General features: G+C 34.4%; 1 protein-coding gene across 2 annotated transcripts in view; it reads left to right on the top strand.

Annotated features, from left to right (window-relative positions):
- The window catches only part of NOX4 (NADPH oxidase 4), a 177,356-nt gene extending 164,934 nt beyond the window's left edge, over positions 1 to 12,422 (top strand). For both annotated transcript variants that reach the window (XM_021679096.1, XM_021679095.1), the window contains 3 exons: positions 520 to 588; positions 2,003 to 2,103; positions 12,302 to 12,422. In XM_021679096.1, coding sequence (XP_021534771.1) covers positions 520 to 588; positions 2,003 to 2,103; positions 12,302 to 12,422 — 291 coding nt within the window. The remainder of the gene's footprint in view (positions 1 to 519; positions 589 to 2,002; positions 2,104 to 12,301) is intronic.
- The last annotated feature ends 394 nt before the right edge of the window (positions 12,423 to 12,816 follow it).

Below are 12,816 nucleotides of genomic sequence, written 5' to 3'. Positions count from 1 at the left end.
CAAGGAGAACCAGTGCTGAGTAGAAGGAAGGCAGGAACAGGAACAGGAACAGAGCCTTTTGTTTTTGTCTTGTTTTGATTTCTTTGATTCCTAGCATGTATATTATATATCACTATTTGTGTGTTGTTGTTGTTTTTTAAGAAAATCATGTTCTTTATGAGTGAACTCTTGGCTACAGTTTAGGGACTCAGAATAAAATAAGAGATATATGGAAGGATTTAGGGGAATATCAGTGTAGTATTTAGCATGCTTGATTCTGTATCTGTAAAAATAACAGAATTATTCTCTTACTGCTACCACCATCTACTATTTCCTTATCACTACACTGCTGCCGCTTGCACTAATTGTACCAGGAGGATGGGTTCTTAATGCTAGAATCTGGCATGTGTATGGCTTATAAATGTTGACTGTGATTAGACGAGATACATCTTAAATTGTGGAATCACATATGTTAGAAGAGGAGAAAGTCTGAGTCTACAGAGAGAATGCTCACGTCTATTTACTTTTATGTCCTCTCAGTTTTGGCAAGAGAACAGACCTGACTATGTCAACATCCAGCTGTACCTCAGTCAAACAGATGGGATACAGGTATGTGGTTGGATGTTTTTATAAATTAAACAAGCCTCTTGATAATAGAAGATTTTCTGTTGGGGCTGTGTTGGAGGAAAATTTCTGCAGGTGGTTTGAAGAGAAGTTTCCCAGAGAAAGACCTCTTTTGGAGTGTGTCCAGAAAACCCATGGCTTGTCCTGGAAGCCAACCGTGTTATGCCTTTCATTTGTCCTCCTCACCGGGAGCTGGTACAGACCTTTGAGTTCTTCTCTCTCCTTTTCATTGTTGTCTCAAATTCTTTACCTCTAGAGATCGGACCAGAAGCGAACAGTCTCATGATTGTGTTCGTCGAGGGGAGTTTTTATGTGGAGAGACAAGATAAGGTCATACGTAGTTAAGCTTATTTCTTCTCTCCACGGGAAACTAAAAATGTAGTAATAGCCACCACGCATTATTTATTTGCTGAGCTAGACACTGTTGTTAAGCATTTCATATTATATTGTGTGATTCCAACAGGTAGATGATAGTGCTATTCCCATGTTATAGATGAAGAAACTGATGTTTACAGATGACACTGAAGGCTACATGGGTGTGTAAATCCGGGCACGGATGCTTCTGCGAGTTTTATTTTAGTATTTTCCATTATACATTTTTTATAACACTTTGGATACAAAATACGAACGCTTGTCAGTTACTTCAAAACTTACCTAACCCTACTTTTTCTAGTCAGATTTCTACTCCACTTGGTATGTAAAAAAAATATTTCATTTTACTATTCTCACGAAGCAAGTCAGTATCACTATTCCTCGCGGTACGGATGTGATGAAGGTGTGGAGCGTACGTTGCATTGGTTCTCAGTTTGTCCGCCTGCGACTCAGACACTTTCCCCTCTCCTCTCACCTCACTCGGGCCCTTAATTGCCGATCCAGGTCTCATCTTCTGTTCATTGCAAACACCAGCCCGTTAGAAGTTATTTGTTGATAGACCCAAGATTTGGAGCTCTTCTAGCTCAGGCTGTCTTGTCTAGGATCATTTCCCCAAATTTATGATGACAATTTGTAGTATTTTACTCATATAATGAGCCAAATATGAAGACGGTATTTGCAGTGCCAAAACACTTCAATAAATTTATGTGCTGCCGCCGTTTTGAGAGTAGGCAATTAAAATGCATTCTTTAACATTGCAGTTGTTAAAAACAAAGCAACCAACTGAAGTCTAGGAAAATCAGCCATTTGTAACAATGGCATTCAAGAAGATAATGGATTTTAAGGAAAAGAGGAAGGAAATGATGCTTCGAAATGACTGTACTTAATAGCTTGCCATTTGATACTTGTATTCTTGATATCACACCAATTTGGTAGGAAGCCACAGCACCAGTAGAAATGATGTTAGAAAAATAGGTTGTTCGTCCAACTCTGTGTCATATAAAATATAGTGCTTTCTTTTTGGCAGAAGATAATTGGAGAAAAATATCAAGCACTGAATTCAAGACTTTTTATTGGACGTCCTCGGTGGAAACTTCTGTTTGATGAAATAGCAAAATGTAACAGAGGGTAAGTATTATTGCTCAGGAAATTTGCCATGTGGCTAATGATCAAATTAAAATATTCTCAAGTCATTACATGTAGTTTTTAAAGATGAATTAGGTAATGGGTTTACAAATTACAAAGTCGCTTAAACACTCAATTATCACTAGCAAAGGAGGAGGCAAGGCAGGGACCACCTCACAAATCTGAAACGCCAAATAATTAGAATTTGGCTTAGAAATAGTCTATTAAAGTATTTATGAACAAAACTCTCCTACCTACTTTCAAATTTGTGTAGACCCATGTAAAAAAATGGGTATTCATTCTGATATCATGTATCATGTGATCATTGGAAAAACTTCAAAATCTCATTGGCAAATAGGGGAGCTCTACCAGCAGTTCTAACAATGAATGCACTTAAAAATCAGATTTTTGAACTTTTCATGAAAATGAATAAATTTTTAAAAACGCTTAATTGTAATATGCCGTCTCTAAAACAGGATTATTTCCAAACATAATTTTTTTTTTTCTTGGAAGCTGCAATTCTCTGAAGAATCTTAGCATTAGGGAATATGTGTCTGTGATCTGAAGAGATGACTGTGGAAGGAGAGCATTTGCTTTAGGGCACAGACTAGCCAACCCCTTTGTCTCCTGTAAACTTGTAGTTCAGGGCAATGGTCTACAAGAATTCTAAAAGCAATTTGAAAACCGTATACCCACTCAGACATTTTAAATTTGGCATTGAAATAGTTTCATCAAAAGTTTAAATAGTTGCAAAGCTCTAATTTCTAACATATTGCATGTGTTGACATTTTAAAATTAGTGTAAATCTTTAAACATGTCTACTGGAATTGAAATACCAGTTTTTTGATACCAATCTCATATATTGGGAAGACATACAAACAAGCTTTCATTAGCAGTTGGAAATTTTACATTATTTTTCTACTTGAACTTCTATTTCTGTCCTTTTCAACCTGTAGAATTTATCAAAATTCAATGTGTTTTTTTACATTTGAACTAATCATATTTTTGTTGCTTAAGTAAACATACTTCTGCAGTAAGAATGTAGATAAATTGAAGATTTAAGTTTTTTAAATTTCCTTTGGCTCTGTGGCTCTTCTAGGTTGATTTATCATGATAATTATTAGTATATAGTTGGTCAATTCATAATTTAAAAACTACATTTTTATAAATATAAAAAGGATATTTATAAATGAATGGGGCAGCTTATTGAAGAGTTTTAAAAAAGCTTCAATTCATGAATTCATGGATGACTATGATTTATTGAAAGACTCACTGATTCATCATGGTCCTTGACTCCATCTTCAGAAATTTTGTTTTAGGAATTATCACGTGGAGCCCCAGGAGCAAATTTTAAAAAGGAATATAGCTACCCATGAAAGTCAGGTTTTAGTTACGTTTGAAACCACTTCTGCATTTCCCTTCTCTTGATGAAATAGTTTTGGATTGAAAAGGGAAGCATTATTTTGGAAGCAGAGGTCCTTTGTAATAATTAGGGCCCTAGTTAAAGGTGAACTATAGAATTAAAAAAATGTCACCCCAATTTTGGTTATATTCTTCTCCCATCTTTCTCCAGTATCCTCCACCTTAGACATGATAATCTTGTCATACTTACCTGGGTCTCTCAATGTACCATAGACTCCTTTCTTTTTAATGACAGTCAGCTGACTTCTGACAAGCATTCTTTCATTAAATTTTATAGTGTACTAATGAAAACTTTGGAATTTTGTTGTTGTTGCTATTGTCTTTGCTCAATTCTGAAACCAAACTCTACATCAGTAGAGGATCGCTTATAAGAAATTAGATTGGGATTATTGATTTCTTTGGTTACTTCTTAAGAATTCTCATTTGTTAAACTGTTCATGACTTAGACTTTGTATGTTTATTTGGTTGGTTGTTCATTTTCTTCATACAGCAAAGCTAGTTTAAGAAGAACAAGTGTGCACCATCTACTGTTGACATTTTGTACAACACTTTCACTTTGTGTATTTGCTCTGGACAGGCACTTAAAATGCATTATTTTTAAAGAATTTTTACGTGGCATATTTAGGAAAAGAATGGATCAACATCTTAAGGGTTCACTAACTAGAAAAAAGATGCTATTTATACAGAAGTCCTTATTTTAGATGTAAAATTCTGGTTAACCTCAAGTACTCAAATTACTGAAAGAATATATAGAGACACACATACATACTTATAAAAGTATATATTCATATATATGTGCATGTATACATATGCATATATATATTTAAAATCTATACACTGAAATTATGAACCTTAATTTTTAAACAAAGTTGAATGAATTTATAATATAGAATTCTTCAATGTATCTTTTTCAGATACACTCATATATTGTTCATGGATAATTTCCATGTAATTCTACCTCATAGTATTCTAGAATATGGATAACATGATCGTTGCTACCCTACTTATGGATATTTAGGTTACCTCTAGTCCTTTACTGTTACAAATAATGCTATGGTAATTCTCTTTGCACATACTTTCTCATGCTCTTGTGGGAATATTGCAGTAGGTTAGGATCCTTGAAGTGGAATTGCTGGCTCAGAGAGTATGCACATTTAGATACTGTCCTATCAAAACCAAAAGGGTGAATCAATTTATACTCAATTTACTTTACACACATCTATGAGGTGGTTCCTTCCTTATGTGCCTTTTTTAAATTCAGAAAATGAATTATGTAATGGTATGATCAAGGAAGGTGAAGGAGCTTTTGAAGTCACCTGCTTTCATCATTTTTTTAAGATTTTCTTTTTTTAAAGATTTTATTTATTTATTGGAGATAGAGAGAATGAGGGAGACAGAGAGCACATGAGAGGGGGGAGGGTCAGAGGGAGAAGCAGGCTCCCTGCCGAGCAGGGAGCCCGATGCGGAACTCGATCCAGGGACTCCAGGATCATGACCTGAGCCGAAGGCAGTCGCTTAACCAACTGAGCCACCCAGGCGCCCAACCTGCTTTCATCATTATTTTACAAGTGAAGAGGCTAGGACCCGAAAAGATAATGATTTATCTCAAGCTATGGTTAATGAGTCAGAATTCAGACATGAATCCTATGTTCTGACTGTAAAGTTCAATGTACTTTATTTACTACAAAGCATGGTCACAAGTAGAAAGAGTAGCAATTTGATGTTACCATGCCCCTCTTGGGGACAGTGAGATGTTGCAAGAAACCATCATGTTCACTATGCATACTGCAACAGAATGTTAACTCTAATATACTAGAAGTGTCAACAACTAATTTTTCAAAAACATAAAAGATATTCTAAATATTACTTTATAAGCCATTCAGTATTTAATAGGATGACAGGAAATCTTTTTTTATTGTCTGAACCACAGTCCATTTTCCTATTATTTGTAATAAAAATATATATCATATCATAAATTAGTCGAATTTATGCATTATTCAAGAGAGAAATAAAGGAATAATTTTATGTGGCCTTTGGAGTAGAGAACTATTACTCTGGGATTGGGTGAAATGTCTGAGACCATATCTACATTCTCCTGCCTCATGGTGTTTTAAAAACAATACAAATTAAGAATACCCAGACTTGCTGTCTAACATTTGGTCTGTGTCCCTGGGTCAAGTCACTCAAACTTTCTGGGTCTGTATTACAAGGAGTGAATAAGCTGTCATTATTATGAGATCCCACATTTACAAATCTGCATGGAAAAACAAAGATTGGTATAATAGGAAAATATGCACAAATATATTGAACATTTATGGAACTAGTTCCCAACATCTGACTCCAAACAACATTCTCTGCTTTAGCATCTATCTCTACCCATATCAGCAAAGTTTTTGTAGATAAATCTGTGGATGATTGTTGAATTGCAGCAACCTAATGCAAATTTAGTACAAATGGATTGCAGAGACTAAGTATAGATCTTGAAAAAGTTAGAGGATCTCATTGTTAGTGAAAGTAACGTTGGGGAACTCCTCAAATTACACAGAAATCTAATTTATTAAATTAGTTAACAAATGCAATACAAAATGTAAATATATATATATGATATATGGGTGCTTTAAAAATAATAATTTTGTTGTGGAACATTTAAGAGAAGCCTTTGGGAAGTCTGTAAAAATGGAAAAGCTAACTTTATAATTGCCTGTGAAGAAAGTAATGGTATCTTATTGTAGTGTAGTGTTGACAGAGAATGACTACAGACAGAATGACTCAGTGCTTTCTCATTTACATGAAAACCACATTACGTTTCTTGTTTGTCTTTGGTTTTTGGTGATATAAACTGAATGGTTCAGTTTTATTCAATTTAAGTAACCTAGCGTGTCTAGATCTGGTTTTAATAGTAATCTAAATTTTATTAAGTATAATTTATTTTCACACTTCTTTTTTATTTTCTTCTAATTAAGTTTTCTTTTGCTAGTTTCTTAAGGTAGAACCTTATATCATTGATCTCAGACCCTTGTTCTTTTCTAATAAAAGTGTTCAATACTATAAATTCCTCTCTCAACACTTTAGCTACATCACGCAAATGTTGGTATGTTTTCATTTTTATGCACTTCAAAATATTTTTAAATTTTCCATGTGATTTCTTCTCTTTTGTTTAATTTCCAAACATGTGGGGATTCTACATATATATTTTTGGTTTTGATTTCTATTTCACTTGGGTTCTGTTGAGAAAATATACTCTTTGTGATTTCAATCCTTTAAAATTTATTTGAGATCATTTTACTGCCCAGAATGTGGTCTGTCTTGATGAATGTTCCACACGCACTTGAAAAGAATTTGTATTCCATTGTTTGGGGATAGAGCACACTATAAATACCAATTTGTTCCAATTGCTTGATAGTGATATTCAGGTCTTCAATACGCTTACTGATTTTCTATTTGTTCTGTCAATTACAGAGAGAAGAGTGTTAAAATAATCAACCGTAATTCTAGATTTATATATCTTTACAGTGCTATTAGTTTTTGTTTCATGTATATTGGAGTTTTTTAGTTGGAGGATTTAGTTCTAGTGTTTAAACTATTCCATTACATATTATTATTGCATTTTATTATATTTATTCATTACAAAATATATTACATTTTATTATTTTATGGAGTAAAAATATTGTTGGATTTTTTCCAGCTTTACTGAGATGTAATTAACACAATAATACTGTGTAAATTTAATATGTACAATGTAATGATTTGATATATGTATGTATATATTGCAAAATGACTACCACAAGAAGATTAATCAACACAGCCATCACATCACATAATTACAATTTGTGTGTGTGTGTATGCGAAGAAAACTTTTAAGATCTACTCTCTTAGCACCTTTCAAATATACAACACAGTATTGTTAACTATAGTCACCATGCTGTACATTACATTCCCAGAACTTATTCTTCTTATAGAAGTTTATAATTCTTTGTCAACCTTCACCCATTCCCTACCTCTCCCATCTGGCCGTGGTAACCACCAATCTGCTCTCTGTTTCAATGAGTTTGGGTTTTGGGGGGTTTTTTTAGAGTCCACATATAGGCGAGATCATACAGTATTTGTCTTTCTTTGATTTGTATCAGCATGGTGCCCTTGAGTTCCAATTATGTTGTAAATGGCAGGAGTTCCTTCTTTTTTATGGCTGAATAATACTGCTGTTTGTGTGTGATATAAATAATTAACATATAAATATATATGTACACCACATCATGATTTCTTTAACCATTTATCCATTGATGGACACTGAGTTTGTTTCTATGTCTTGGCTATTGGAAGTAAAGCTGCAATTAACATGGAGATACAGATATTTTTTGAGATAGTGATTTCATTTCCTTTGGATATATACCTAGAACAGGGACTGCTGGATCATATGGTACTTCTTATAATTTTTTGAGAAACCTCCGTACTGTTATCCATAGTGGCTGCACCAGTTTACATTCCCACAGTAGTGCACAAGGGTTCCCCTTTCTCCACATCCTTGCCAACATTTGCCTCTTTGTCTTTTTGATAATAGCAGGTGTGAGATTCCTAGCAGGTGTGAGATGATATCCCATTGTGGTTTTGGTTTGCATTTCCCTGAAGATTAATGATGCTGAGCACCTTGTCATGTGCCTTTTGGCTATTTTGAAAGTAGCCTGAACTTCTATTCAGGGTTTGCCTATTTTTTAATTCAATTAATATTATTTTATTATTTCTTTTCTTCTTTTTTCTTGTCTTCTTTTGCAATTTTGTTGTATGTATTTCTTATATATTTTGGATATTAGCCTCTTATCAGATATGTAGTTTGCAAATATTTTTTCCCATTCCATAGGCTGTCTTTTCATTTTGTTGATCATTTCTTGTGCTGTACAGAAGCTTTTTAATTTGATACAGTTCCACATTTATCTCTGCTTTATTGCTTGTACTTCTGGTGTCATATCCATGAAATTAACCCTAAGACATGTCAAGGAGCTTTTTCGCCTCTGTTTTCTTTTAGGAGTTTAATAGTTTAAGATCTTACATTTAAGTCTTTAATTCTTTCCAAGTTAATTTTTGTGAGTGGTGTAAAATAGGGGTCCAGTTTCATTCTTATGCATGTAAATATCCCATTTTCCCAGCACCATTTATTGAAGAGATGGTCTTTTTCTCATTGTGTATTCTTGGCTCCCTTTGATTGGGTTTAAATCTAGCAGTTTATTGTTGCTTCCTATTTATCTCATTTGTTCTTTTTCTTTCTTCATCTACCTTATTTTGGATTGAGTACATTTATGATTCCATTTTTTTTTTCCTATATTGGCATATTAGCCATACTTCTCTGTTTGTCTGTTTGCTTTTAGTGATTTCTTTAAGGCATTGGTTCCCAAACTGCATTCCTTGGACCAGCATCACCTGGAACTTGTTAGAAAAGCAAATTCTTGAGCCCTATCCAAGATCTATGTTATCAGAAGCTCTAGGTCTGTGGACCAACTGGTGTATGGTCTGTGAAGTCCCTCAAGTAATTCTGATGAAGCTAAAATCAGAGGAACATTGTTCTCAGTTTAGAGTGTACATCATTAGCTTATCACAGTGTACTCCAAATAATATTATACCACCTTCTGTACTTCCATTCCCCATGCATCTCTTTGGCTGTTGTTCTTATTCATCTTTTTTTTCCATATACTATAAACTCCATGGTACATTGTTATTACATTTCTTTTAGCATCAATTATGTTCCAAAGAAATTAAAAATTAGGCAAAATACACACTATATTTATTCACACATTTACCATTTTTGTGCTTTTCATTCCTCTAGGTAGATTCAACTTTCCATCTGATTTCATCCTCCTTCCTGAAGACTTTCCTTTAATATACTTGATAGTGCCAGTTTGCTGGTGATGACTTCTCTCCCCTTTCGTTTGAAAAGCTTATATTCCATCCTCAGTTTTGAAAGTTATTTGTGTTTAGTGTAGAATTTGCTTAGTATGGAATAGTTGGATTTTCTCTTGTCTTTCAGCACTTTGAAGATGTCACTTCATTTCCTCCTGACATGCATAGTTTTTGACAAGAACTCCATCTTTCATCTTCTGTTTATTATTTGTAATGTGTCTTTTTGCCCCCTTTGGCTGTTTTTATGTTTTTCTTTTTGTCACTGGTTTTCAGTTTTATTATAAGTTGACTTACATGATTTTCTTTGTGTATATTCTCCTTGGGGTTCATTAGATCCTTGGATCTATGTATTTGTTTTCATCAAATTTGGAAAAAAGAATTGGCAACTATTTCTTAAGTGTTTTTTTTCTTTTTCCCTTTGTCTTCTTTCATTTTGGGACTACAATTACATCTATATTAGACTAGTTGATATTGTGCCACAGGTCACTGAGCCTCTGTTCATCTTTTTTTCCTAATTTTTATTCTCTGTGTGGTCCATTTGGATAGATCGTAGTGCCAGGTCTTTAAGTTTAATTATCTTTTCTTTTGCAGTGCCTATTTTTCTGTTAACCCATCAGAATATTTATGATTTTATTTTTTTTTAGAATATTTATGATTTTAAATATTCCATTAATCACTAGAATTTCCACTTAGGCCTTTAAAAAATCTTCTATTTCTCTTCTCATCATGGTGATGCTTACCTTTGAATATAATGAAGCATGTTTCTCATCACTGTTTCAATGAAATGTCTGATAAGTCCATCATTTTTGCCATTCTGGGCCTGTTTCTGTTGACTGATCTTTCTCCCTGTTATTAGTTGGCTTCCATAACAAAATCCCACAGACTGAGTGGATTATTTTTTCAAAGCCCTAGAGACTGGAAGACTAATATCAAGATGCCAGCAGGGTTGATTTCCTCTGAGACCTCGCTCCTTGCCTTGCAGATGACCACCTTCTTGTTGCCTCTTCATAGGGTCTTTTTCTCTGAACATGTACATTCCCTCATGTCTCTTTGTGTATCCAATTTTCTCTTATGAAGACATTAGTGAGATTGGAGTAGGATCCACTCTAAAGCCTTATTTTAACTTAATCACATCTTTAAAGCTTTTATCTCCAAATACAGCTATATTCTGAAGTACTGGGGGTTTGATTTTTTCCACATAATGAATTTTGAGGGGACATAATTGAGCCCATAACACTCCTAGTTTTGGTTTATAAAATTCTTGGTGATTTCTTATTGAGTACTGTACATTGTGAAATTTAGATGTTAAAAGCCATATTTTGATCTTTTCAATACTGTTGAACTTGTTTCTGGCATGCAGTTTTGTGACTTGGGTTCGGTTTGATCCTTCTGGGTATAGATCCAGAGCACCTTCAGTCTAAGGCTAATTTTACCAACATCCACTCTGCCTCTTGCAAGTAAGGTGATAACTTTCCAGAATACTACCCATTGCCCACATATGATATGTAGATCTTCCGTTCTGGCTTGTGGGAATATGAATTATTCACAACCTTGTGTCAACTCAGAATTGTTTGCCTTACTGCTCCCTGCTAGTTCTTTATCCAGATTCATGTAGTTTCCCTCACACACGAGCACATCAGTACTCAGCCAAAGACTTGAGGATGGAGCTTCCTGCTGTGAATCTCTCATCCTTTCCACAAATTCTAGCCACTTTGTCCTCCATGAATTCCATTCTTTGTCTCATCAACTCAGTGAGACCCCCAGTCTTGGCTTGAGTTTCTCGGTGCTGCAGCCTGTAAATTGCCTCCAGGCCATAAGCAGAGACAGTTGCCAGCAACTGGTTTTCTCACCTTGTTTTTTTCTCTTTTACCTACTGTCCAGTATCTGAATATACTTATTCCATGTATTGGGTTTTTCCCCTAGTTTTTCAATGCATGAGGGTAAATCTAGTCCCTGCTACTCTATCATGGCTGCAAGTAAAAGTTCTGTTTTTGTAGTTGTTTCATTTTTCAAGGTGCAAAAATTCAGTAAAGCCATTTTTTTAAGTATTTATTATAAAATCTTGGTACCCATTTAAATGGATTTACTGGGTTTTTTTCAGCACCATTTATTCTCAGATAAGATAATGAGGACATACTATATTTATCCAAGATATGATATGAATTGTTAATCACTTTGGTATCATAGGAAAAATTCAATGCAAATAACAAACTTCGGAGGAAGATCTATGTGAAATACCAGTCATTTCCTGGGATTTATTTAGTCGATTTGTTAGGGATATGTATAATTTATCTACTAAAATTTTATGTTAGCAAACAATAAAAACTGCTTGGCATTTGGTGCAGTTATTACAGCGCATAAATAAAAAAGAAAATGTATACAGATTAATATGCTTTTGTTTCAACATGGATATAAATTAGTTACTTAGAATTATCCTCTCAAATTGGTAATAGCTTTTCTTCTTTTACTCATCGCTGCCCATGACAATTCATGGGATCTTTAGAAAAATGCATATAAAACATCTAGTAAGAGAAGATTGACACGACCCAGTGTGGATGGACATCTATCCACTGCTGCTCTTGATTTCATTTCTGCATATAATGGAAAGGCTAAGGGCAGACTGCTCACTTTCTGTCTGATAATAAGCAAATCTGTGCTCATAGTTACATTCTTTGAATTATTCTGAATTCTAGCAGGGAAAGCATGAAATACATAAAATATCGTCATGGTGATCATTTACGTTTTGAAATAATTAGGAGATTAATTCAGTATGCAAAGCAGCAAGAAATGAACTTTGTTAATACCTTAAACATGCTTCCGATACATCCTTCTTGTTATATTCTGCCTAATTTTCCACCTGATTTTCCATTTTCTCCCTCTCTCTCAACAGGAAAACCATTGGTGTTTTCTGCTGCGGACCCAATTCAATTTCTAAGACTCTTCATAAACTGAGTAACCAAAACAACCCATATGGGACAAGATTTGAATACAATAAAGAATCTTTCAGCTGAAAGCCTTTGAGAGGAACCAGGACTCTGAACAAGGAATGAGTGCAATTTCTAAGACTGAAGCTCAGCTGAATCAAGTAGCTGTGTCATGCCAAAGAGTAGCAAGGTTTTCTTATTTATGATTATTTAAAATGGAAATGCAGAGGATGTGGCAAGATGACAGGTCACATTACATGTTTAATCTGGAAACCAAAGAGGCCCTGAAGAATAGTTGCTGTGATGATTCACTTTTCAGTGCTCAAATGAAAACAAAACTATTAGATGCACACTGTTGATTTTTATGGCAGATTCAAGAACTCCCTAGTGAGGTGCCTCACTTGCTCACTGTGAGACTGATAGCCTTGGTCCTCTTTGAATTGTTTTTGGTTGAACAAATGCAAGATTGAATGAAATTAAA

This window comes from Neomonachus schauinslandi, chromosome 11 (genome assembly GCF_002201575.2).
Source record: "Neomonachus schauinslandi chromosome 11, ASM220157v2, whole genome shotgun sequence".
Classification (NCBI taxonomy): domain Eukaryota; kingdom Metazoa; phylum Chordata; class Mammalia; order Carnivora; family Phocidae; genus Neomonachus; species Neomonachus schauinslandi.
The sequence above is the reverse complement of the archived record's forward strand: the minus strand, read 5'-3'. Positions and strand labels throughout refer to the sequence as shown.